Here is a 25,678-nt window from a genome sequence, read left to right on the forward strand (position 1 = left end):
CATTTGCTGCAGTCTCATCATCTGCATCAGTCTACCCGGAAACAGTTATTTGCTTTGGGTGGTCTTGAAGAAAGTGGGTTTGAGCAGCTCGGCTGATTGTTTACTCCTCCATCTGACAGTGTCCGACCTCATCTTCACCTTCACGTTGGTTCCCTGGACCATCAATCATATTTGGGGATGGATTTTTGGAAATCTGGCCTGCAAGCTGTTCACCTGGTGCATCTTTTTGGGCCTGTACAGCTACATGATGTTCCTCACAGTCATGACAGTCCATCGATACGTGGCGGTGGTGTATCCGGTGTTCGCTTCATCTGTAGGGAATCGTAGCAGGATTTACACGCACATCTCGTCTGCAGTGGCATGGTTGATCTCTGTGGGCTTCAGTCTGCCTGAAATGATCTTCTCTGGAACTGTGGATGGACCTGATGGTGTATTCTGTGTTCCCAACTATAACTCAATATTTGTGGAGTTGTTTGGATATTTCACTCAGATAATTCTCTTTTTCCTGCTGCCATTCCTGGTTATTGTGTTCTGCCACACACGGATGGGTTTTGCCATCCTTCAGAGTCGCATCCGAAGCAGAAACCACGCCGTATGCGTCATCCTAAGCATCGCCGTGGGATTCTTCATCTGCTGGGCGCCGTATAACATCTTCCTCTTCCTCTTCTCCTTGAGGTCTCTAGGCGTTTTTGTGTTGAGGGAGAGCGTTTTGGAGGTCATCTACTGCATCACTCACGTTCTAGCGTATTCCCACTGCTGTCTGAATCCACTCGTCCACATCTTTGGAGGGAAGAAGTTCAGGAATTACCTGCCATGGAGCAGAGGTTTCCGTCGGCTCTCGCAGAGGATCAGCACGCAAACGTTTAGCAACCCCAACAGCTTCTCGGGTCAGTTTCATCTCTGATCATGTCAAAGGTCATGATGTCATTTTGTTGCAGCTCCAAAGCGAGTCACATGACGTTTACAGTGCAGATGATTGGCTCAAAGTTATTGAGATGAATAACAGATTGATAGCAGAGGTTTTATTAATCAAGCAACAAAAGGCAAGTGCCAAATTCTTAGAATATGTTGGTTTCATATATTAAAAAAAAAGTTTAGTTTAGTGGTGTAACTATCAAGTAAAAAAATACATTTGCCTGAAAACATGAATACTCGCACACCGTAAAGGGGTCATAGGATGCCCATTTTCCACAAGTTGATATGATTCTTTAGGGTCTTAATGAAAAGTCTGTAACATAGTTTGGTTAAAATTTCTCAATGGTAGTGTAAAAAAACACACCTTTTTTACACTGTCAAAAACAGCTCTTTTCAAATCAAGCCATTTTTGTAGCATTTTCCTTTAAATGTTAATGAGCTCTGCTGACCCCTCCCCTCTCTTCCGAGCTGCTCTCAGAGAGACTGTTTACTTTAGCCGCATTCATCGTGAAACTTGTTAATTAGCACATTATTAGGAAAGGCGATTCGCAAAGATTCATTACAAAACATTATACTAAATTCTTCTGTAGACGAGGCTGGATCATGAATGATTCGCGCGAACATAGATGCATTTATGTAGATCAGGGGAGCATTCCCTTCAGAAACAATGTAATCCACTGCGAGTTCGCGGCTCAGATGTCGGGAGTAAATGACGGCTGCTATGTTCATTATTACATCCAACAACAGAATACCTCAATCGCTTAGGAGTCATTCTTGTCTACATCTGCTCCAGCGGTGAAACAATGGTGGACTGATGACAGCTCACTCAGGGCGGGTCTAAGGTAAGACACCAGTCCAGTCTGTGCTGAAACGCTACTGTCAATCAAACTATCGTGGGAGGGGCCTGTCTCTGTGACGTCACAAACAGATGACTTAGATTTAACTGGAAATGTGTACTGAAGTAGCCTAAATTGTTTGTTTGTGTTTTTACAAAAGTGTCACATCATTGAATTACATGTATTACAGTTTTGTAATGTTTGTGTGCTTGAGGTTGTTGTCTTTGGAGAAGTGTGAAGAAGTTGCATGGCTGTAATGTAATGCGTCATGAAAATTCCTGAAAGAGGAACAAAGACCAAAAAAAGCAGATGAAAAACCAAGTGCAATAGCAGAATGTTGAGAAGGAATTTTCCACTGTGCAGTAAAAGAAATAAGAAATAAATGAGGAAATGTTGTTAGTAGGCCTCAGTCTTGGATGCAAAGCTTCAAGATGGTAATTCCGTCAGTGTCCAGTAGGTGGCAATAGTAGACAACAAGTGAGACATCTATGAGTTTTATAGCGCTTCGAATTGCACTCTTCAAATGTCATTTTTATTAAAGTGATATTTTATCCAAGACCATTTGGACTCACAAGACATTAATCCATTGTGTTCTTTTTTCTGATATTTAATTTAGCAAAAATATTAGAAGAACTGGACAAAACGCAAAATAAAAACACCATAAAAATAATCTGTTAGTTGTGCACTAAGTCATATGATAGATTCTGGTCTGTTTTTCATACAAAGTTATTCACTAAAAATCTTGCCTTAAAAATCCCGCATAGTCATCATTTGCTATAATTGTATAAAATTAGAGCAGTTTGTGCTCCACAAATAAAGGAAGTCATAGGCTAAGTGCTTCGCAAAATGTAAGTGTGAACTTGAGCAGAGTTTTACATTTTAATGTGCAAGAAACAATGAAACATTTAGCAGAACTTTAGCTTCTTAATCTTGGTTAAAATTGGTTGAAGTTAATGTTGTATTTTTGTTTAACAGATATTTTCATGTTTTTAAGTGAAACAATAATTGGTGGACTCCCTGCTGAAGACCCCTGGAATCATTTCAATTCTCAGTGGTAGTTTTGATTATCTGCCAGTAAACTGTCCAGCCCAGATGACCAGTAGATGATTGACAGCTCTGATTCAGATACACTCTTAAAAATAAAGGTTCCTAATGGGGGAACAATTCTTAAAACAACTACTTTTTTTCTTATTGTGAAGAACATTTTAATAATCCGAAGAACCTTTTCCCGACTCGAAAGATTCCATGGATGTTAAAGGTTCTTCATGGAATCATCACTGATCGATGACAGACTATATGCTCCTCTGACAAATATACTCTGAAGAATCTTTAATATATCACCTAATGCAGTGGTTCCCAACCCTGGTCCTTGAGGCACCCCAACACTGCACATTTTGCATGTCTTCTTTCTCTGACACACCAATTTCAGGTCTTGGAGTCTCTACTAATGAGCTGATGACCTGAATCAGGAGTGTTCATTTAAGGAGACATGCAAAACGTGCAGTGTTGGGGTGCCTCCAGGACCAGGGTTGGGAACCACTGACCTAATGTAATTATGTGTGGTATCTGTCTTAAAAAGCTGATTTATCTCATTCAGAGTCCCACACTGTCTCTGTCCTGATTTGATCTCATTAAACTCCCAAACCACAAACCCCTGACAGACGGCAGTCAATTGCTCTCTTCTAGACAAGACACAGACTCAGTTCTGGTGTGATTCACCACAACTTTAAATCGAGACAAATATGTATTTGAGGATTTTGTATCAGAACATTATAATTATAGTCATGGAGAAATATATGAAAGTATCCCAAAATAATTCATAATTCTACACTTTTAATAACATGCATAATGATTCATGTTTCAAATTACATCAACAATAATGTACACTACTGTTCAAAAGTTTGGGCTCAGTAAGATTTATTTATTTATTTTTGTAGTTTTATTTTTTAAAAGGAATTCATACTTTTATTCAGCAGAGAGGCATTTATGAATTCCTTATTTCATCTATCTATCTATCTATCTATCTATCTATCTATCTATTCATCAAAGAATTTGGTTCCAACAAAGATATTAAGCAGCACAACAGCATATTAGAATGATTTCCGAAGGATCATGTGACACTGAAGACTGGAGTAATGATGCTGAAATTTCACCTTTGCATCACAGGAATAAATTACAGTTTACAATATATTCACATAGGAAACAGGTATTTTAAATTATAAAAATATTTCACATTATTACTGTTTTTACTTTATTTTTGATCAAATAAATGCAGCCTTGGTGAGCAGAAAAGACTTCTTTCAAAAACATTAAAAAATCTTCCCTCCAAAAAATATCTCCATAAAACGAGATGTGGATGTTGTCATAATCTGACATGTCTGCTTTGACATTTCAGCAGTGTTAAAATGACAGTCTGTTTATAGCACTAACACGCCTCGCTAAATGTCTTAGATCATGCTGTTTCACCCATCAAACATAAACATGGACAACATTTCAGAAGAGACATTGTGACTAAAGTCTTGCTCATAACAGAAATTACAGCAAGAGATTTATTTATCTTCCTCGGTGTTTTCAGAGCGCCAAGAAACAGAGATAGCAAAATAATGTTATTTCCTTCAAAGACCTTTGAAATCTGCTCAGCTTTCAACAGAAACAGTTCATCGCTTGAAAAGTTGAGAACAGACAAACCTGTTCACTGCATCTGTTCACAAGCTTCTTGAAAGACGCGGTCTTTTACCATACTGTACCTCTCTGGCAAATGTGTGCTCAGATTATAGCCAGGAGCCAAACAGATGTTGTTTTCTGCTCAATAGAGTCTCATTAGACCTTCCTGTTCTTACCTGCTTTCCTCCCGTCTTTATTTAACGTACTGTGATTTTTTCATTTTATTTTGCTGCCTTTTAATGTCCTTGTTTTCTGAAAGTCTGTAGTATAGATAATAAGCAAATTCCTCCCTTCTTTGATATTATTTTTTACAAATGCCAGGTCGGGAAAAATGTCACATGTGTCACATTAAATTGGTAATATTAAGGTTTGGTTGTGATGTTATTGTTCCCATTTTTGTTGTTTTATGATCTAATACCACTGCATGCAATTTAATGGCATGTCCCAGTGTGACAACTTACCCCATATAGTGTGACAAGATGTTACAATATTAGGTTTGATGAGATGTTCATTGAAGTAAAAAGTGTGATTAGCTTTCTTGTTTCAATTTTAAAAAGTCTTATTCTGATCGTTTCATTCTGCAAATAATATCCATAATTGTATTATAACAATATAACTTATTTAGAGATAGATAGATACTATTTTATTTATATTTACTAAATATAATAAATATTTCTAAAAAATGTAAATAGCTTTTGTAATACATTTGAAACTGTATTTGCAGATACAGAGTGCTTATTGTGTATGAGAGGGGAAGAGGTGCATATGCGCATGCAAACCTCAGAGGACGTCTGGGTTAATTGAGAGCAGATTGGAGTGAAACCCAGTGTTCAAATCATCCTTGATCAAACCAAAAACACGAGTCACACTGCACAGCTCCTCTATAGGGTCAGAGAAGACAATTATGATATACAATCTCAAACTACATTCATGTGTTCATAAAGCAGTCCATTCGTTCTCAGCCTTTTTTTACACCTGTGATGTTCTGCACAACAGCAGCATCTCTTTATTTACATGATATTAATTTAACTCCTGGAACAGAGAATTAGAGTCTCATCTTACTAAAACAAAACTCTTCTCTTCTAAATATCAAAGGAATTATTCTCTGCTCACTCAAAGGTCTTGCTTATGAAACGATGCATTTTAATAACCAGGTGTGGCATCATTGGAGCTGATAGACATCTGTTCTCTGAAGGATTTTTATACTAATCTCTTCCTCATTATAACCAGAACCGTCTAATTTATTAGTGCTTGCTAAGGCGTACTTAGAGTTAGGGATTTGAACTCATCCTGCACCATTTGTGCTGCAGACAAAAAAATTATGCCACAACTCAAATGCTTTTACTTTTCTAAATGTTCAGACTTTCGATTTTTGAGTAGCAGAAGTATAACATCACTTGCTCACCAATGGATCCTCTGCAGTGAATGGGTGCCGTCAGAATGAAAGTCCAAACAGCTGATAAAAACATCACAATAATCCACAAGTAATCCACACCACTCCATCAATTAACATCTTGTGAAGTGAATAACTGTGTTTTTGTGAGAAACAAATCCATCATTAAGGACTTCTAACTTCAAACTGTCTCTTCTGTTCAAAATAAGAGTCTATAATCCATATTAACGCTTCCTCCAGTGAAGAAGTCAATCCCTTGTTGTTCTTTAACATAAAAATACACCCACATATTTGTTTAGAATCATTTTTGACAGTTTTTGCTTGTAAACAGTGCTTGGTCTGTGCATATTTCTCTCCTGATTCAGATTAGATGACATTTTCACTGGAGGAAGCAATATTACGGGTACAGTGTAAAATAGTGTAGCCTACCCGGTTTTTATTATATTTTATTATATATTTGTGAATTCTTATTCTTATTCTTATTAAAAATGGTCATGATTTTAACGGTAAAAGACTGTAAAATGCTACAGTAAAAACCCATTAATTGGTTAACGTAAGCTTCCCTACATACGGTGAAAAACTGTATTGGACATTACATGTAATTTTACAGTAGTATACCGTTTTTGGAAATGATTAATTTACAGTGAATAACCGTAAATTGACATTCCCAGAATTCCCTATGTAACATTTCACATTGGATGCTTTTTCGTTGAAATAACAGTTTCTTCATACTTTTTTCTTATCAGTTGTGTACATTAGGGTTGTATGTTACATGTTGTTAAATAAATTTGTATTGCATTATTTCAGTTTCCTGTGTTACCATGATGGTGTTTAGTGTTTGTGTGAATGACACTGTGCACCTTCTTTGTATGTTTTTTATTTGTATTTCTCATGTATTCGCATGTATACAGTGGGTACGGAAAGTATTCAGACCCCCTTAAATTTTTCACTCTTTGTTATATTGCAGCCATTTGCTAAAATCATTTAAGTTAATTTTTTTTCCTCATTAATGTACACACAGCACCCCATATTGACAGAAAAATTCAGTACTTCAATAGGTTGGTATATTAACATTATATCAGTTCTGAATTTACAGTATTTAAATGTAAATTTAAGTTAAATCCGTAAAACCTAAATGTTACTATTGTATTTTTTTATAGTAAAATTCTGGCAACCACAGCTGCCAGTTTTTTACCGTAAATTTTAGAGATTTTTTTTTTTACAGTGTAGAAGATTTTAGCCAGAAGCAACGGATTTGAAGTTAAAAATTAAATTGGATTTATTTCTTACAAACATGCAGCTTTTCACTTCACAAGACATTCATTGATGGACTGGAGTGGTGTGGATTACTTATCAGCTGTTTGGACTCTCATTCTGACGGCACCAATTCACTGCAGAGGATCTGTTGGTGAGCAAGTGATTTAATGCTAATTTCTCCAAATCTGTTCAGATAAAGAAACAAACTCATCTACATCTGGAATGGCCTGAGGTGAGTAAGTTTTCAGCCAATTTAAATTTTTGAGTGAACTATTCCTTTAAGATAAAGCAAGTTCTTCATGCTCTTGTCTACTAGTTACAAAACCTAAGCTTTCTGTTCTAGCACATGTTTTAAAATAACACTAGCCATCCAGTGACCTCGCAGACATAAGCTACCATCGACTCGCTTTGCTTAAACACATGCACACACATATGCGTAACCTCTGCCGACCTCGGCGGTTTTGCACACTGTCCTCCCACTGGGAGCGAAACTTTTGGAGAAATAAATAAATAAATAGAGTGGACAAAGTGATTTTAAACTGCACTGTGCATGACTAATGGTAGAAACATGTTAAAATCATTGCAGAAATGTCCTTGGGAAGACAAATGAATTTTCAGCAGAATAATTAACTTAATTAACAAATTTGCATGCATATTCATCAGGGCCATTGAAGTCTCTCCAGCTCAGTTTGATGAACGCGACTGTGCAATAACAGCCTCATTTACATTCTGTCTTCCATTGCCATTTCTGTGGATTACGGCGGCACAGGCCTGCATGTTTGCGCATATATCTCACGCAGCATTGTCGCAAAGACTTGAGAATTGATTGGCTGTGCAGGTACATGTAGGATCCATGTCGGTTCTGTTCAAATCCCCCCTCTCTGTCCTTCATGATAGCTGTGGATGGGTACCTCCCTCACCCCCTCTTTCTCTCTCTCTCTCTCTCTGGTGGGCATGTCTTGGCATGGCTCCCACCTCGTAACTCTCCAGGGCTGCCCGGCTGTTCAGCGTTCCCTGCTGTCTCTGCAGGGCAATCTTTAAAGGCAGTAAGGTGTGACGATACCGACTGGCAGCTTGGCAGCGGTGCCCGAGGATATCGGCGCTCTCTGAGCCGTGCGTGGATCGACCGCAGCCATTGCGATCATCAAACTACCTATACATTAACATTGGAGGGTGCGAGCGGGGAGGGGCACTCTTATGTGCAAATGTGATTGGTTTTTTATGCATGTATAACCATATGCCCTTGCTCCCATTAGCCTAAAGGTTGTTTGCAAAGCACATAAAATGCATAAATAATGAAGCCAGGTTCACATTACTATGACAACAACCCTGGACAGCATCAGCAAGACATCACAGGTGAATAAGACTAATAGATATCACCGTACTTTTCCAGCTGACTAATCACAGTGCATTAAGACAGTTGTTTTGTATTACAAGTTTTCTGAAATGTTATGTTTACATATGCAAATCAGTCATCGTCTAATTAAATACGCACTAATTTGCATACATTTCCAAAACAGAAATGTGAACACTGGATAAAGCCAGGTTCAAAATTCTTGACATATTAAAAGTTTGTACAGAAGGAATTGTGGGTATCTCTAAATTATATACGGTAAATCAGAAATTACTGTCAACTTACTGGGATTTAGGAATAAAATGATATATAAGTGAGGTGGCTATGGATAAAAGGAATAAAACTGGAAGTTTAGTGTATGTCAATTCTACTTAAGTGGAGATTTCTGGCTCAGTGCATGAGAAAAAAAAAATTGATATCTACATACGCAAATAGAAAAGGTGTTATAAAATAAACATTTATCACTTTCCACTAGTCTAAACAAAGACATGTTTTGGAAGCAAAGTAGCCCAAAATACCAGAATTGACAGAGCATGAAAAACAATAGTTTAGCCTGTGTGTTGCCTTAAACTATTTATTTAGACAGTGGTTTGAACTATAACCATACACTGGTGCTTTCCTGTGAAAACCTCTTACTAGAGTGTTCTAGAAGGTTGCTACATTGTCACAGTATTTTGATTTCGTACTAAGTAATAAGAGCCTAACTTCAAGTCTCCACACCAGGCCAGTCTACAGCCATTTGCCCTGTTGTGCCAGCGTTGTGTTGCCACTGAAAATCTTATAAAGTTATAATATATAACATTGTCATAGCTAGTTTTCTGTTGAAAATGCAAAATGACATCTTGAAAGCATCAGTAAGTAAGTCTACAAGATAATCAGTGTAAATGCTTATTGATCATGCTGTGCCAGTGAAATATTGGCAGGGCAAGTATAAATTTTAACCCTTATTGTTGAGATCTGACACATTCAGAGTTGCAATATACAACCAGACTAAAATCTGTGCTTATAGTGAAGTATTCAAGCCTTCTGTATAAACAAATAATGTCTTTTTTTCTAATTTGACAATAGCTGTTCACTTCAAGTAACTACTGTTCAAACAAAGAACGAGTCAAACCGGAAGCCCTACACGGCGCCTCATAAAAATGGTGGACTCAAATTGAGTCCTGAAAGTTTAGGCAATTCACACAAAACGTGACTTACAGTATTTTACCTGTAGCGCAGTGTTTCTGAAAAACACTTATCAGTCGCGAAACGCTGCAAAAGACACGAACAGAAGCACAACAGTCAAACATGTCCGTCTAGAGCAAGTTTACATTAAAATAATACATTATACAAAAAATACATTTACATAAAAAAATAATCAACTGACCCAGATCACTGTAAAAGCAGTTCAAGCGTCATGTGAACTGATCGTCTTTTCATATTTACTTACAGCACGAAAAAACATGAATAAACATCAGAAGGTTTTATATTTCACGACATTAATACACACTATTTTTCAAGTTTAAGTCCAACCGACGTTAATCTACTCTCATGTCTGATTTGTTTGTCAGAAAAAATGTCGGATTCTGCATTTTGATTGGACATATTAATCAAGCACCCTGCAAAGGGTCAACTGAAATGTATCATTGTGGAAAGCAGAAATTAGTTCTGTGTGAACAGGATGCAAATTCATTCATAAAAATGTGGTTTGATCAAATGTGTTTGTTTAGATTTTTAAGCTTTAATGTATAGTTAATTTCATAAGTCTGATAATAGAGTTGTACCCAAGCCTTCTCCAAAGTTTGAGACATCATATCTCCAGAGCACAAATTGTTTAAGAAAAAAAAATTTTGAGTAAGGATTTTGTTCAAATCACCAAGTAATTTGAACTAAGTGATTAATGCTAATAATTGCATGTTTATGTTTTTCTCTGGGGGACTAGATCTGCTAGACTTTTTTTTTTTTTTTTGAGAAAGCAAAGATTTAATTAATTCCAGCACAAAAGAACAGGTTTATCTCACTACGAAATCAGGATTAGAAAACAAAGAAATTAATGAATAAATAAATAGAAAAAAAATGAAACAAATGCACAATTTGACACCATCCCCTCCCACACAAGGAATTACACTTTTCAGATGCAATATGTTTTGGCGCCCTGGAAATGTATCTGGCGTAATTAGCACCTTGTTACTCTAAGCAAGATTGACAAGAGAAAATCTGTTTCATAAAACAGACCTGTGAAAATGTCTCACTCACTCACTCATGTATGTGTTCATATGTTGCTGTTGAATAAAATGTATTCATGTATTTTATGCCAGCGTATAGGCCTACAGTGTGAGTAGGCAGACCAAATTGTTTTCATGTATTGGTGCTTTTGTTTGCAGTTAAGTGGCTCTTTAGAGGAGTGTGTTTTTCTCTAACACACAAATTACATGTCAGCGAATCTTAAAACCTGTAATCAATTTAGAAACAGTATAATTAAGCAATAAGTTGCAAGAGGTTCTGCTTTATTATGAATTTTGGCTGTCTGAAACCAAAGGCAGCTGTCTTTCTGCCCAATCAGTCAATGACAAAACAGGCATATACTGAATATACAGTGTGTGTGTGTGTGTATGAATTTGTTTACTTCCAGCTTCTTATGTCCATACACTGCCTGCAAAGCATATATAAATCTTTTTTCGCAGTTTTCTGTGTTTTTGCACATTGATGGAAAGGAATAGAAATGAAAAGAACAACAAAAAAAGTTTTGTTCTAGGTGCAGCTTCTTGTGTTTAAAAATCAACAGAGTTTCTGGAAGTTGAACTGTTTTAACTTGTCACATCGTCTTAAAAACAATGCTCATGATGTGAGACGCTGAAAAAACAGCGAGATGTGTTGCAAACAATGATCAAATATATCTGTCTAGCACGTGTTTACATGGAAATACGGATGCAAAAATAGGTCCCGTTTGAACGGACCCTTACTTTATGAAAGATCTTCGCGAGGCTGCGAGGTTTGCAGAGGCTCCAGAGAGTGTGTGACAGCCGTGAGGTGCGGCGCTGGCGTTTGATGGCACTATTGATGGGAAAGTTATGAGGAAAGTCACAGAGCCACAGAGGAATTTGATTACCTTCATCCATTATCCGCACAGCGAGCGACGGAGAAATTCGCCATCTGTCATCCGTTTCATTAGCATCGTCAACACCTGCCCTGCCTGTTTACCACTTCTCTCTCTCTCTCTCTCTCGCTCTCTCATACAGATTTTTTTCAAACAAGCTTTTAATGAAATAATAAATGTTTTTCTTTGCTCTTGTAAATATAGTCTTATCCTGTTTAGGTGAACATATGTGCTTCATATAAGAGATCCGCTTCACAAGTTCGTCAAAATAAGTTTACAGAGAGAAGGAAGATTTAAATACATAAAGCGGAGTGATTTATTGAGTTCAGGTTCATTACGCCATCTGCATAAAATAAAGCAAAACCAATATGATATAATCAGAGTTTATGGTAACTTTATCTATCTATCTATCTATCTATCTATCTATCTATCTATCTACCATTTGTTATATCTATCTATCATTTGTCCTGTATCTATCTATCCATCTATCTATCTATCTATCTATCTATCTATCATAATTTGTTCTGTATCTATCTATCCATCCATCCATCCATCCATCTATCTATCTATTGTTCCTTCTACTATCTATCTATCTATCTATCCTGAAAAACAAATTTGTTGTAGAAACAATTTTGACTGAGAAATGGCTGGTAAATCTATCTATCTATCCATCTATTGCTCTATCAGTCTATCCAAATCCAAGCTGTCAACCAGCAGCTAATGACAAACAAACATGACAGATTGCAGACTGCCACACCTTGGCGTTTCAAAAGTAAAGTAACAAAAAAGTGGAAGGAGGAAATTCTGAATTCCTCCTCCAGCCCTCTCTCCAAAATCCCCAGGTGCTGCTGCGGGCCCCATTAGCGCCCGAGTCCCTGCCTCCAGCAGGCCATGCGTGTCCCCAATGACACTTTGTTGGATGGGAACCAAGTTTTTCCCCCCCTGCAGTCAGATAGCGCACTTCTGTCCAATCGCAGGACAGGGAGAGACAGGGGGTGGAGTCCTGGAGAACAGGGCCGTCCCGGTGGACAGGTGGAACAGAGGAGCATCATGAGCTGAACAACAGTAGGACAGGAGGACAGAGGGTGAAACGTGACTGTCAAAAAAATCAGTGTACTGTTTATTAGGCCACGTGTGCTTAAAGCAATAGTGCATGCAAAAAGAAAAATTCTGTCATTTACTCACCCTCATGTCATTTCAAACCCATATGATTTTCTTTCCACATCAGTTGGTCTTATAAATGAACAAATGATGATAAACTTTTCCTTTAGAAAGTTGAGAACTAAAATTAAATTAATAATCATAAATGCACTTTGTACCAGGGTTATTATGAACTAAAACCATAAAAAAACATTTTGATTACTAAATCAAAATAAACATTAATTGAAATTAATGGGAAAAAAAAACTTTCAGCTATCTGCCAAGGCAACATTTCTAAATAAACTAAAACTAAAAACTAAAATGTAATAAAAACAACATACACATATTTAAAACAAACATTAAAATGACAAAAACACAAGATAAACCGACTGAAAATTTAAAATTAAACAGAAAATATGAACAAAAACTATAATACTAAATCAATGCTACTAAAATACTACTGCTTTGTACTGCTATTTTTTTCACTTACATTTATGTACTAATGCATACATTTCTAGTTTTGTAATTTGCTTTTCAGCATTTCTCCTTAGAGTGATTCGCATTCCTCATTTGTAAGTCTTTTTGAATGTAATGCACTAAGTGAATAAATGTGAATGGTGTAAAACAGCCCTGCAATGCATTGTTGTTGAATGTGTGTGAAATGTAAACATCGCATTTGCTTGTAAAGACCCAATAGTGCAGAATAAATTTGCATACTAGATGAGCATCAAAAGATGCCCAGTATGAAGCGTGTCACAAAGCTCCGCCTTCATTCTAATTACCTGGCTGGTTTCATCAAAGGTTTGTGAATGTTGTTTTGAAGCCGTGCCGCACTGCATCTTACGATATTAAATGTAGAAATAACATGTAATGCAAGACTTGTATGATGATTTGTGTAAGTATCATGCGATACAAAATAGCAAATGACTTTGAATGAGTCGCTTCATCAGTTCACAGTTCAGCGATCAGCAGTGTAAACACACCATCAAACATCTGCTGTTGAAGCTACGGGAGCTCTGGGTCAAGAACACCTCCACCTTGAAAAAATTACTTCGGGGCAAATGCCCCAGTCTTCATAAATTCGCCCTGCCGTTGTGTTGTTTACTCAGAGGCCATGAAATTAATGCATGGATTGTTTTCATGGTTTTTGTCTGTCTTATGTAACCGGCACATTAGGATTTTTACTGCTATAGTGTAGTGTCACAGTTAACTTTTGACAAGAATGAAAATTATGTGAGAAATAGAAATACAGTGCGTTCAATGGATTCTACTGTTTAAAAATATTGTATGTTTAAAAACATACTCACTGTTCAGCTGACAAAAAAAAAAACACTTTCAGTAAACAAAAACTCCATAAAACAGTTTTGAAATGTGTGAGTTGGTGAAAATGGCATGACCTAGGACCTTTATACTCTATGCCATTGTAAAGACTCTAAGTCTATCCCTCACACCCTCATTTTAACCTGTGTTCAATTCAATATGGTGTCTAAGCTGACTAAAGTCTATTGTGAATACAGTAACTGTGTGTCCACTGTCATGGAGCAGGCAATTCAATTAATTCCTATCAGAGTTGAGCTTCATGCTCACATGGTTAATTGTGGGATTGACAGCGGACCGTGTTGAGAGAAGTCCAGAGCGTAAAAATGTTGGGGAATGCTTAACTTCATGCAAATATCAAGCGAAAAATGTGGGAAGCAGCCAATTGCTGTGAGGTTCAGGTAGCGACGTCTGACTTGAGTTTAAAAATATAAAGATTGTGGTGGCTTTCGCCGGTCCACTGTCAATCCCACAATTCACCCCGCGAATGTGAATCTCAGCCCACGTAGAAATGAATTGTAAACGCTCGCTCTTCTCCGATCGCTCTGTGCCAGGACACGTTAGCTTACGTTTATATGACAATGACGGTACTAAAAATGGAAACAATTTCTTTAGCATTTTTGGAAAATTCCGCATACACAGTGATCACCGTTCACAAGAATCCACAAAAACATTAAAAATGCTGTCTCAGCCCACGTAGAAATGAATTGTAAACGCTCACTCTTCTCCGATTGCTCTGTGCCAGGACAAGTTAGCTTACGTTTATATGACAATGACGGTACTAAAAATGGAAACTATTTCTTTAGCATTTTTGGAAAATTCCGCATACACAGTGATCACCGTTCACAAGAATCCACAAAAACATTAAAAATGCTGTATTATGAATGTCAGGCCAGTAGTTGGCAATGTCATTTTGTATGAAACACTATAGATCAGGGGTGCCCAAACTCGGTCCTGGAGGGCCGGTGTCTATATGGAACGGATAATACGCATGCGCATGATGTCACCGTTTTCACACATTCACACTTTCATAGTTTACACACGATAACGGTATCATTTTATCAAAACTTGCACTTTGAAAATCATTTTCAAAAGTTTGCATTTCCAGGCCCCGAAAACACTGATTTTGTGTAAATGAACGGCCAAAATACGTAAAAAGTTTTCTGGTTTTAGTTGAAAAAGGTGTTGTGTAAATGCTTTTACATGAAGAAACTTTGTTTTCCGTATTTTAGATTAAACCAGAGCACTTTGGGACGCAGCGTGAATCCCCCTACTCCACTTTATTCTTCAACGTGGAAGTAAGCCATTTTCTGTGAATGTGCGAGACTTCCGGATCATTAGCCGCCATAGGGAAATAACAAAGTGCAGTAAACGGTAAAACTGTTTGCACTACAAACCAGTACGTTCATTTAGATAACACATTAAAATAAAATGTAAAGACACACCAATTTGCAATTTCAAGCAACAAAACCAGCTGTTTTGTACAGCTAAAAATAGCTGGAAGCGGACACCATAAGCCAGACCCATCAAATTTACAAATCTCCCCGGAAGGGCGGGATCTCAAAATTAAAGATGAATGATGCAACATAACACCTGCAGTGGTTACTCTTACTTCATTACATAAATAATAAACAGTCACTTCTGTTGAAATTCATAATACATTGAACAGTTTTAATACTATGGTTTATGTTGTTAAAGGGTTACTCCACCCCAAAATGAAAATTCTGTCATTAATCACTTACCCCCATGTCGCTCCAAACCCATAAAAGCTTCATTCGTCTTCGGAAAACAATTTAAGATATTTTGGATGAAAACCGGGAGGCTTGTGACTATCCCATTGACTGCCAAGTAAATAACACTGTCAAGGTCCAGAAAAGTATGAAAGACATCGTCAGAATAGTCCATCTGCCATCATTGGTTCAATCTGAATTTCATGAAGCGACGAGAATACTTTTTGTACGCAAAGAAAACAAAAATAACGACTTTATTCAGCAATTCGTCACCGCCGCGTCACCCTGGTGCCATTGTGGAGAGTATTCACTGAACGCAAACTGCGTATGCTCTTCTGTGTCAGCCGCACCACACGGATGCACTTTTTTCGTTCAAATCAAAGAATAAATAAACGTAGAAAACGTATCCGTGTGGTGCGGCTGACACCGAAAAGTAGAACAGTATACGCAGTTTGCGTTCAGGGGATACTCTCCAAAATGGCGCTATAGTGAGGAGACGAATTGTTGAATAAAGTCGTTATTTTTGTTTTCTTTGCGTACAAAAAGTATTCTCATCGCTTCATACAATTCAGATTGAAATCTGATGGCAGATGGACTATTCTGACGATGTCTTTCATACTTTTCTGGACCTTGACAGTGTTATTTACTTGGCAGTCAATGGGACAGTCACAAGCCTCCCGGTTTTCATCTAAAATATCTTAAATTGTTTTCCGAAGACGAACGAAGCTTTTACAGGTTTGGAACGACATGGGGGTAAGTGATTAATGACAGAATTTTCATTTTGGGGTGGAGTAACCCTTTAAGGGTTTTGGTAGGTTACCTGTTCAGTGAAGCAGTTGTAGATAAATTGTAAATAAAACACAGTCATCGACCAATCAAGAATCAGAACTATCCATTATTTCCTAAAACAACATATTTCTGTTTTTTCTTTAAAATATATGAATATATTGTAGTCTAAGTGGTCCTGGTTGTGCAAAACTCATGCCGTTTGGATTATTTTGAACAGTTAATGAACTAAAATGATTGCGATGCTGGCAGAAACTTCACACTCGAGCAGTTCAGATTTTATTTTCCAATAAACTCCACGGCCTGATTTATTTTAGATTTTGGTATCAGTTGTGAACAGCAGGTGTGTTTCTGGGTAATGGCAGTTGGATCGTGTCCCATTTGCTCACAGACAAAGAGCACAGACAGACATGGACACATAGAAAGCTGCTCAGTTTAATGTTCATTTAATGTAGGCTTATTTCCTGTGATTGGACTTTAAAATCACTTTTATTTCAAACTGCTGACGGCAGGAAGAGGAAAAACACACTATGAACTGCTGCACTGTCCCTCAAGCATGCAGGTCTGTTAAAGCCTTTCACACAGTTACTTTCTGTTCTGAATTCTCTTATGCAGTGACATGTGACTTTGGACAAAATGTCAACAGAATATGAAGTTCTTCAAGATGAACTCTTTAATAGCTTTGAGCCTCTTAGGAAGATCCACGCTATTATAAATGATCTGTCATCACTTTTTACTAATGGAAGTTAAATATGTCTCTTATTAGTCTTTCTGGGGCACCAATAAACTTATGATTTATATAAATGACGGGAACTCATACATGTTTAATCATTGACTGAATCATGTTCATTCCTATGAAACTGAAACTTTATACAGTATGGATATCTGAAAAGTTAAAAGTTGTAGAAATGCTATCACACTTTTTACTGAAATACAAACAGGTAGTTTACTATGAAGCAAGGCTATTATAAATATGAAAGACTTGTATGAAAGTCTATTTTATTTAAAAATTGTATTTTAAAAAATCTCACTATATACACGATTCTATCAATTTAAAACAAAAGTGTTAAATATTAATATAATATTAATAGATATTTTATATTTATGTATTTTGTGTGTGTATACATACAATTTTAATTAAACATACGGAAAATAAAATTATTATATACATAATTATTGTCAGAATGTATGCCAGTTTTATTTTATCTATTAAAAAATATAATAAAATATATTTAATATTCTATAAATGTCTTTGTAGTAATACATATATATATATATATATATATAATTTTAATAAAACACTGAAAATAAAATGATGTATGATTCTTGTCAGAATATATACCAGTGTGATTTTATCTATTACATACAAGCAAAAATATATATTATTTTTTTTAATATTGTATAAATATTTTTAATTTTGTATTTTTTGTAATATTATATTTATATAAATATTATAAAAATATAAAATGTATATTTTAAATGTTAAATATTAATAAAAAGTATGAAACATTGTGACAACAGCATCTACTGGCACCTGAATGACCCTTTGAAAACCCACAGCAGGAAATCTGTGTAGGCATTGTTTGACGATACAACACATAGTACAGTAATTACAGCATTTGTTTTGGAATGAGTTTACCCTTAATGCGTATGCCATTTAAAACATTACTGTCCCGAATTTCTGTTACGTAATTTTAGTTCTCCTTTCTCCAAACAGACTCTCACACCCGGAACATAATTGCTGTCTTTCTCTCCTCTTCAGACCTCTGACTGCTGAGTTCAGGAGTGTTTCCCCGTGCCCAGGCCTCGTGCCAATCCGATGCCAATCTGACATGCAAATGAGCTCCTGGCTTCTGCTGTGGTGTCATTTTATGGCAGCCCCTGCACCCATCACTCCCAGAATGCACTGCTTCCCACACCGCCTCTGCTCCTTAAAGCATCTAATTAAAAGAGCAGATCCCTCTGCCTCACTCCTCCCCTCCCCAGTCTCTCACACCATTCCACAAGAGAAATGATTATTAGGAATTTAATAGGGAGAGTTTTGTGTCCCAGGCCATCTGTGTCCCGGAGAAGGCTGGAAATGTAGGGAGGGTTGACGATGTGACTAGAGCTGTCCTTTTTTCCCCTCTCTCTTTCTCTCTCTCTTTGGGAATTATTATTCACTTCTGCAGCCAAAGTTTAAGGTGGTAAATCACCATTGTGGGGACAGAGCATTTTTCACTTTTAATCACCCAGATTATTTCTAACAGGCTATTTATTTTAGGCAATGCAGACTCAGAGGGATTGTGCCCTTTAACCATTCAAGACACTGTTTGTCCATTTAAATCATTGCTATTTATCAGGACTGGAATTCTGTAACTCTTCATTTCATTGTATTCAATCAATTAATGAAGCAAATAAACAATTTAAATTAATTTCTCAAACTCACAAATGTTTTCATCCTCACTGATCAAATTTTCCAAGACTTATGTAGTGAATTTGGAAGAGATTATGTTATTGCCATGGAATGATAAAAATATGATAAGTACATAAATTAATTAATTAATTTTAATTAATAATAAAAACACATTTTATGCTAAAAATACATTTTTGTATTTAATTTACTAATGTCTATCTATTTAGTAAATATCTATCTATCTATCTATCTATCTGTCTATACTTATCTATCTATCTATCTATCTATCTATCGTTCTGTCTTTCTATACTTTATCTATCTATCTATCTATCTATCTATCTATCTATCTATCATTATAAAAGTAGATGTATAAACAATTTCAAGAAATTTAACAAACAAGTACAAAGAAATGGCAAATAATGCATTGAATTAAACATGACATTTTAAAGTAGAAAAACTGAAATATTATTTTCATGTAAAACATACTCCAATAACCTTAGCTTACATTGCACCTCATGATTTGTGGCATATACTGTACATTGTAATGTGTTGTAAATGCAATTCATATTTACTTGTGGCATATTGACAATTAAGCCATGGGGTGCAATTATAAGCCACTCGTTAATTGATTCACTTAGAGTAAGTTGATTGTCTGTGTTTATGTATATGCATGCATTATGAATAGCATTTTAATATGGGTCGCATGGACTCATAAAGAACAGATATGAATGTGAAAACTGTGGCCATATAAAAGCCAGACTGACGCCCCCGGCTCTGCCACCCACACAGAATATGCCATATGCTGCTATACTTTACCTCTATAGACTCCGTGAGAGAGAGAGAGAGAGAGAGAAAGAGGGCACAATCGTGGTTAACCTCTCAGTCAAAGGAGAGCAAATGCATGCCAACCATTCAGACCTTCACCCCTGAGACTGTTTGCCTGCAGACCTCTCTCTCTCTCACACACACACACACACACACACACTCCTCCTGTCAGGGAGCAGCTGTCAGAGGCTGACTGAAGGAGAGGATGAGTGTGAGAGAAAGGATGGTGTCATTGGCCTGGCCTGTTTCCAGCTCCAGAGATTCACATGTCAAACACAGAGACACATTTTCACACTCAGCAACAGAGCAGGACAAGATGATGTCATAGAGGAGCAAAAACCGGCATGGAGTTCATTTACCTTCACTGCAAATGTATGAATAGTTATGCATTTTATTTTGCTTTATTTATGAATTGTATTTAATTTTAGATTTTATTTGACATCCAAATATACAACGATGTTTAAGTTAGCTATAAATTGAATGTGATCTTCGCTACTTCCGCGTATATTTTATCCCTGACTGAATACAAATATTTTCCCCCTAAATACTCACATATGTAGGCCTACACCGTCATGTTACAATTTGAATGCATGTCAATTTTAACCTGTAGGCTATAGAGAAACGTTTAAAGGCTGTAAGTCTCAGTGACAAACATACAGCGGACAGATTAGAGTTAGACTAGACAGACATGCATCTGCTATCAGCGGCTCAGGTGCAGATGAATGAATGGTGTTTATATTGGATTTTTGGATTTCTTTGTTTATGTGAAAAAATAACAAATATTTGCAATTGCTATTTTATCTAATACATATTTTAATCGTCGGACACGTATAAATACCGATTTGTGGGGCGTTTACTGACAACAAACTCTGAAGTCAGTCCTGTCTGACCTCAACTATTCGTTTGACTCCTAAAAAAATCACTTTAATCATTTATTGTTGTTGTTGTTATTATTATTATTAAGAAGAGGAAGAAGAAAGATACTATAAAGAAGAAAAATAACGAGAAGAAGAAAATCAGAAGTCTTGGTTCCTTGATCGAATTTCGTCTTTTCTTTTTACAATCTGAGACACAAACTTGGAACAGGCTATATAATAATAATAATAATTATTAAACCATTTAATAAGTGCTAAATTAATACTCCAAAAAAATATAAAACTACATTCCAACTGTCATCTCCGAGACGTGTTATCCGACATCTGAATGTACCTATACATACAAAAACTATAAACTGTAAATGTGTAAATTCGTTAGATGTTTTATTTAATAATAATAATAATTAAAACAAATTATTACAGTCCGTTATTTAGATAACATACATTAATAATCTTGTAAAAGGTCATAATGAATTCAACATGTTCATGCTGAAACCCCAATGGAGCACTTATATCCAAATATGAATAAACATAAGGTCAAATCCAAACAACTGCTAATTGAATATTTATTATTTCAAGTTTTTTGCTTTTTCCTTAACTCTCACAAAATCATTTCAAACAATATAAGTGTATTTCGATCAGATTGTCAGGTGTCAGACTCATTTGTGCTGTAGAGAATTTATCAAGCGTATATAGCCTATCAGAAATATATCCTTGTCAGTTCTTGGAGAATTTTAAGGAATTATTTAGTGCTGATATAAAGTTCACGATTTACCAAACGTGTGCGGTCACGGTAATATTTAGAATGAGCAATTTTTATGGGTTTTTTTAAAAACTTTTTACATTTATTTCCTGTTATTAAATGACCTCAGTCATCAGATACGAATCTGATAACTTAATAATAAATAATACATTTCATATTGCAAGACATAGCCTACATGTCGAGACTGAAGTCTGATGCCGTAGCATTTTTTTTTTCACTGAACTGTTGATTTAATACGTTAATGTCTAGTATTTTCAAATATTAATCATATTAATTTTCATCTTTCATTTTACTTCCTCAAGAAAGAGCATGAACACAGTTGATCACATTCAAGATTTATTTCGACAAGTTGATCGAAGTGAGCTCCTCAAGTTCACATCATTCACAAAACCCGACGCTCCTCAGAGAACAAACCAAATAAATAGGGGGAAAAAACATTTTACATAGCAAAATCACAATAGTTTCCTTAATTGTTGACATTACGCGGAATCAGTCAGAATGGTGAATATCTAGAGTTCAAAGACAAAGAAGTCTAACGAATAGTAAAATTCACACAATAAGGCTATTTACATGTCTGCACGGTAATATATTTGTCATACTGCCTTGCATAGTTCCATTATTGCTATCGTGATTTTGTGTTTCATGTAACACACGAATAAATCCATTTGCACAGGATATGAGACAAGTGTTGTTGTTTGAAAAGCCTTAGAATTTAATTTCCATCTTCTTTTTATCAATTGATTGTAACAGGCCAACCACGATGCATGAGAAAAATTGTAACAATGCATGAGCAAAAATAAAGGTGCTTCACGATGCCATAGAAGAACCTGTTTTGTCTAAATGGTTCCATAAAGAGCCTTTAACACCTGAAGAACCTTTCTGTTTCACAAAATGTTCTTTATGGCGGAAGAAGATTCTTCAGATTATAAAAGCTAAGAAAAAGATGGTTCTTTAAAGAACCTTTGATTGAATGCTTCTTTGTGGAACCAAAAATGGCTCTTCTGTGGCATCGCTGTGTAGAACCTCTTAAGCACCTTTATTTTTAAGAGTCTATGATGTCTGAAATAAATCGAATGGAGTTTTTTTTCAATATCGTGTGTCGAAATCAAACGAAAACAATCAGCAACAAGCACCAATTAATTAACAGATTAGTGTAGCTGGCATCCAACCCCCATGCTCGCTTTTAATTATGGAAACCCGTATTTAATTCGTCCTGGCTCTGGAACGATTGGCTGCGGGGATGTAAGTCGTACGGAAAATGGCTGTCTGGGGAAACGCGGTACATGGAGCCCCGACCGGGAACGTTACAGTATCTCATCCCATAATGGCAGTTCTTACTGTACTCGACTTGGTCCTCGTGCTTTTTAAGCGAGAAAATCCCGTTGTAATTAATCGGGGGACTCATTTGGCCGTCAAAATGAGGGCTGCTGTTCTCTGGAGAGGCGCTGTCGTAGTAGGACTCATAGGACGCGTAATAGTTGTACGGGCGGAACGGCTTGACGCCGTCGCGGGGCCCAGAGCTGAGGCCGGTGGGCGTGGCCATCTCCGCGTTAGGATACCCGTACAGAGAATCGTACTGATGAGGCCTGCCAGAGAACGACACGTCCCCGTTGTGATCCGTGAGGAAATTTCTGGCGTTCAGCTGCAGGCAACCGGCAACCAAGTTAGTAGTAGGCTGTGACAAGCCCTTACACAGGGTCTGCACGAACGCCAGCAGGTCGGGTCTCTTTCCCGCGCTCAGAGTCTCAGATAGAGCCCATATGTAATTCTTGGCCAGCCTCAGCGTCTCGATCTTGGAGAGTTTTTGCGTCTTGGAGTAGCACGGCACGACTTTGCGCAGGCTCTCCAGCGCGTCGTTGAGGCCGTGCATGCGGCTGCGCTCGCGCGTGTTCGCTTCTTGCCGACGCAGTTTGACACGGTCGGTGCGACCGTCGGAGAATTTCTTTTTACGCGGACCTTTCTTCTTAGGGACACCGTCCTCGTCCTCCTCTCTCTCCTCCTCTTCTCTGTCAGTGTTGTCGTCCTCTGTCTCCTTGAGCTCGGCGCTGCTGAGTGTCTCTTGACGAGTGAAGGTGGCACCAAACTGAGAGTCGCGCATCATGTCTGGGTCTTTAAATGGTACGGTTAGCATCGTCCCTGCTTAACGACAAAATCAACAACAAAATAAAGCAGACATGACGTCAATTGCCCATGGGTCACATAAAGAATTTCAGCATTTTCCTTTTTTTATATAGTGGCTTTGGATGTATGACTAAAGAAAGTCTGTGATTAGCATTACTTGAAGAGACTTGAACGTTTTGCTCAACAATACACTCTAAAAAATGCTGGGTTAAATACAACCCAGTGCTGGGTAAAATAGGGACAAACCCAGCAATTGGGTTGTTTTGACCCAGCGGTTTGGTTAAATGTTTAACCCAACCTCCTGGGTAGTAACCCAACCGCTGGGTCAAAACAACCCAATTGCTGGGTTTGTCCCTATTTTACCCAGCACTGGGTTGTATTTAACCCAGCATTTTTTAGAGTGTAATGTGATATTTTAAGCTGCTGTTGTTTTTTTATCTTAAGAAATTCATAAAACCAAAACGAGACTATCTTAGTTTATGAAAATGTTTCAAAATACGTTTCAGACTTGAATATTTATCTGTTACGGATTCATTTATAAATTTACCCCTAACCTGTATAAATAGGCTAAGTTGCAAGTAAAAAGAGTGCCATTTATTTACAATCTATCCCACTGTATTTTGTGCATTATTGTGGTACTCAAACTAAATGGTCATCCCAAAATATATGCTTTTAAACATTGTAATTTAACATGTAAACATTTTCATTCAAAACCGATAAATAAAAGTTAGCACGTGCAGAAAAACTGTCAAAAACACAGAACGTGTTTGTCATTGAAATCTAGGCCTACATGCTATTTCTTTTTAATCGCTGATGGTTTCTAATACACATGCATTGAAAAATGTTTAATATACCCCGTCTGGTCGTATATGATGTTTCTAGTTTTTATTTTTAATCATAGCCTATGCATAAATCGTATGTGGATGTTATACATCAAATCAAACGAGAACCTGCTGATTCGGAAGACACATATTGTGGTTTTAACATCCATTAATTAACATGACCGCATATCAAATACGTGAAATTGTATCAGTCAACTCAAAATTAGTTTTTGTTAAGTAAATGCATTTTACACAACGCATTACATTTTCTATTATCATCTCAGGAGGGTGGTGGTCATGTATATTGATTTCATGTAGCTCATTTCTAATTGGTTATACTGGCCGATGTTACTCCTTACACAGACTAACAACAATTACAAAATAGCAAGGACGAACTCAAAACCATGCCACAGTGCATTGTTTGCACGGCAGAAAAGACTGGAGCTATGCGCGTGACTGTTTAACACAATAAACACAACAACAACACATGCATGCCCAAACTGATTCTCTAAAGCAGACTGGTTTTCCATGGCTCACCTGTTTCTTTCAGTGTTCAGCTCGCATGTTCGGATTCCTCGCGACGCGCAGAGCTGCCTCCCATGTGCTTGATGTGAAGCTGTAAGAATTCCTTTAATCTCCCTCTCTCTCTCTCTCTTTCACAGAGAAATGACACTCATGCCAGGCACCAGCGCTGGTACCCATGCCATCTGCCACTGACGTTTTGTTGGTCACGTGACGCGGTCCCTGGGGACCTTCATTCGGCTCTCATCATCTGGTGCGCGCGGTAATGGGCACCGGGAGGCTCTCATTTACTGTCAGAAAACTCCCGAGTTAAAAAAAGAGAGATTAATGCCAGTTCTGTTGCGGCAATAGCAGTGTAGAGACGGCTAAATTATTTAGACTTTAAAGCGAAGCGTGTATTTGATTATAGGGCGACGGATGCTGCAGGCAAGAGCAAATCAGTTCACCAATGCGTGTTATAGAGTCGTCTGATGGATAATAAATGTTCAGATATTACATAAAATCTCTGCACACTTACATATGAATAACAGCCTGCGTGCATATACATGTTGAGGAGCATTCAGTTGGTAAATAGAGCAAAGAATGAATTCTGTCATGATGTATCGCATATATTCAGTCAAACTCTCACTTAACAGTGATGGTATAGGTAATTATGCTATTTAGGTATTTCAAAGAGAACGGTGCTGGTGGATATATTGCAAGAAGGTTTTGAGTCTAAAGTCCAATTTGGATCATTTATGTAAATTCTGTCTTCCAAATTAAAATTCATATTTTTGCCATATTTATTGGGTGAACAAGTGAACACAATCAAACTACACTGAGAGACAAGAATCATATGATGAAGGCAGGTTTAAATGAAATTATAAATTATGTTCTCAGTATAAG

At 37.0% G+C, this 25,678-nt stretch overlaps 2 protein-coding genes across 3 annotated transcripts; one reads left to right on the forward strand and one right to left on the reverse strand.

The window, feature by feature from the left end:
• Nucleotides 1-4: 4 nt before the first annotated feature.
• LOC107656130 (chemokine XC receptor 1-like) lies at nt 5-926 on the forward strand (the record flags this gene model as incomplete). Its single annotated transcript, XM_016443845.1, has 1 exon — nt 5-926. A coding segment is annotated over one exon (900 nt), but the record flags the coding sequence as incomplete, so codon positions are not given.
• Nucleotides 927-22,377: 21,451 nt separating this feature from the next.
• On the reverse strand, nt 22,378-24,939 carry LOC107656134 (neurogenic differentiation factor 6-B-like). 2 transcript variants are annotated; one of them, XM_016443851.1, is made up of 2 exons: nt 24,809-24,939; nt 22,378-23,465 (listed from the first exon to the last, which is right to left on the reverse strand). In XM_016443851.1, the coding sequence occupies exon 2, from the start codon at nt 23,458-23,460 to the stop codon at nt 22,513-22,515; it is 948 nt and encodes a 315-aa protein (XP_016299337.1). In that variant the 5' UTR covers nt 23,461-23,465; nt 24,809-24,939; the 3' UTR covers nt 22,378-22,512. The 2 variants fall into 2 exon arrangements, with proteins under 2 accessions (XP_016299337.1, XP_016299336.1); XM_016443850.1 differs by having other exon boundaries at nt 22,378-23,468.
• Between the last annotated feature and the right edge of the window lie 739 nt (nt 24,940-25,678).

This window comes from Sinocyclocheilus anshuiensis, unplaced genomic scaffold (assembly GCF_001515605.1).
Source record: "Sinocyclocheilus anshuiensis isolate Anshui unplaced genomic scaffold, SAMN03320099.WGS_v1.1 scaffold1803, whole genome shotgun sequence".
Lineage (NCBI taxonomy): Eukaryota > Metazoa > Chordata > Actinopteri > Cypriniformes > Cyprinidae > Sinocyclocheilus > Sinocyclocheilus anshuiensis.

Bases quoted from the DNA above. Each gene is read 5' to 3' on its own strand.
- LOC107656134 (XM_016443851.1), bottom strand. From the start codon at position 23,460: ATGCTAACCGTACCATTTAAAGACCCAGACATGATGCGCGACTCTCAG.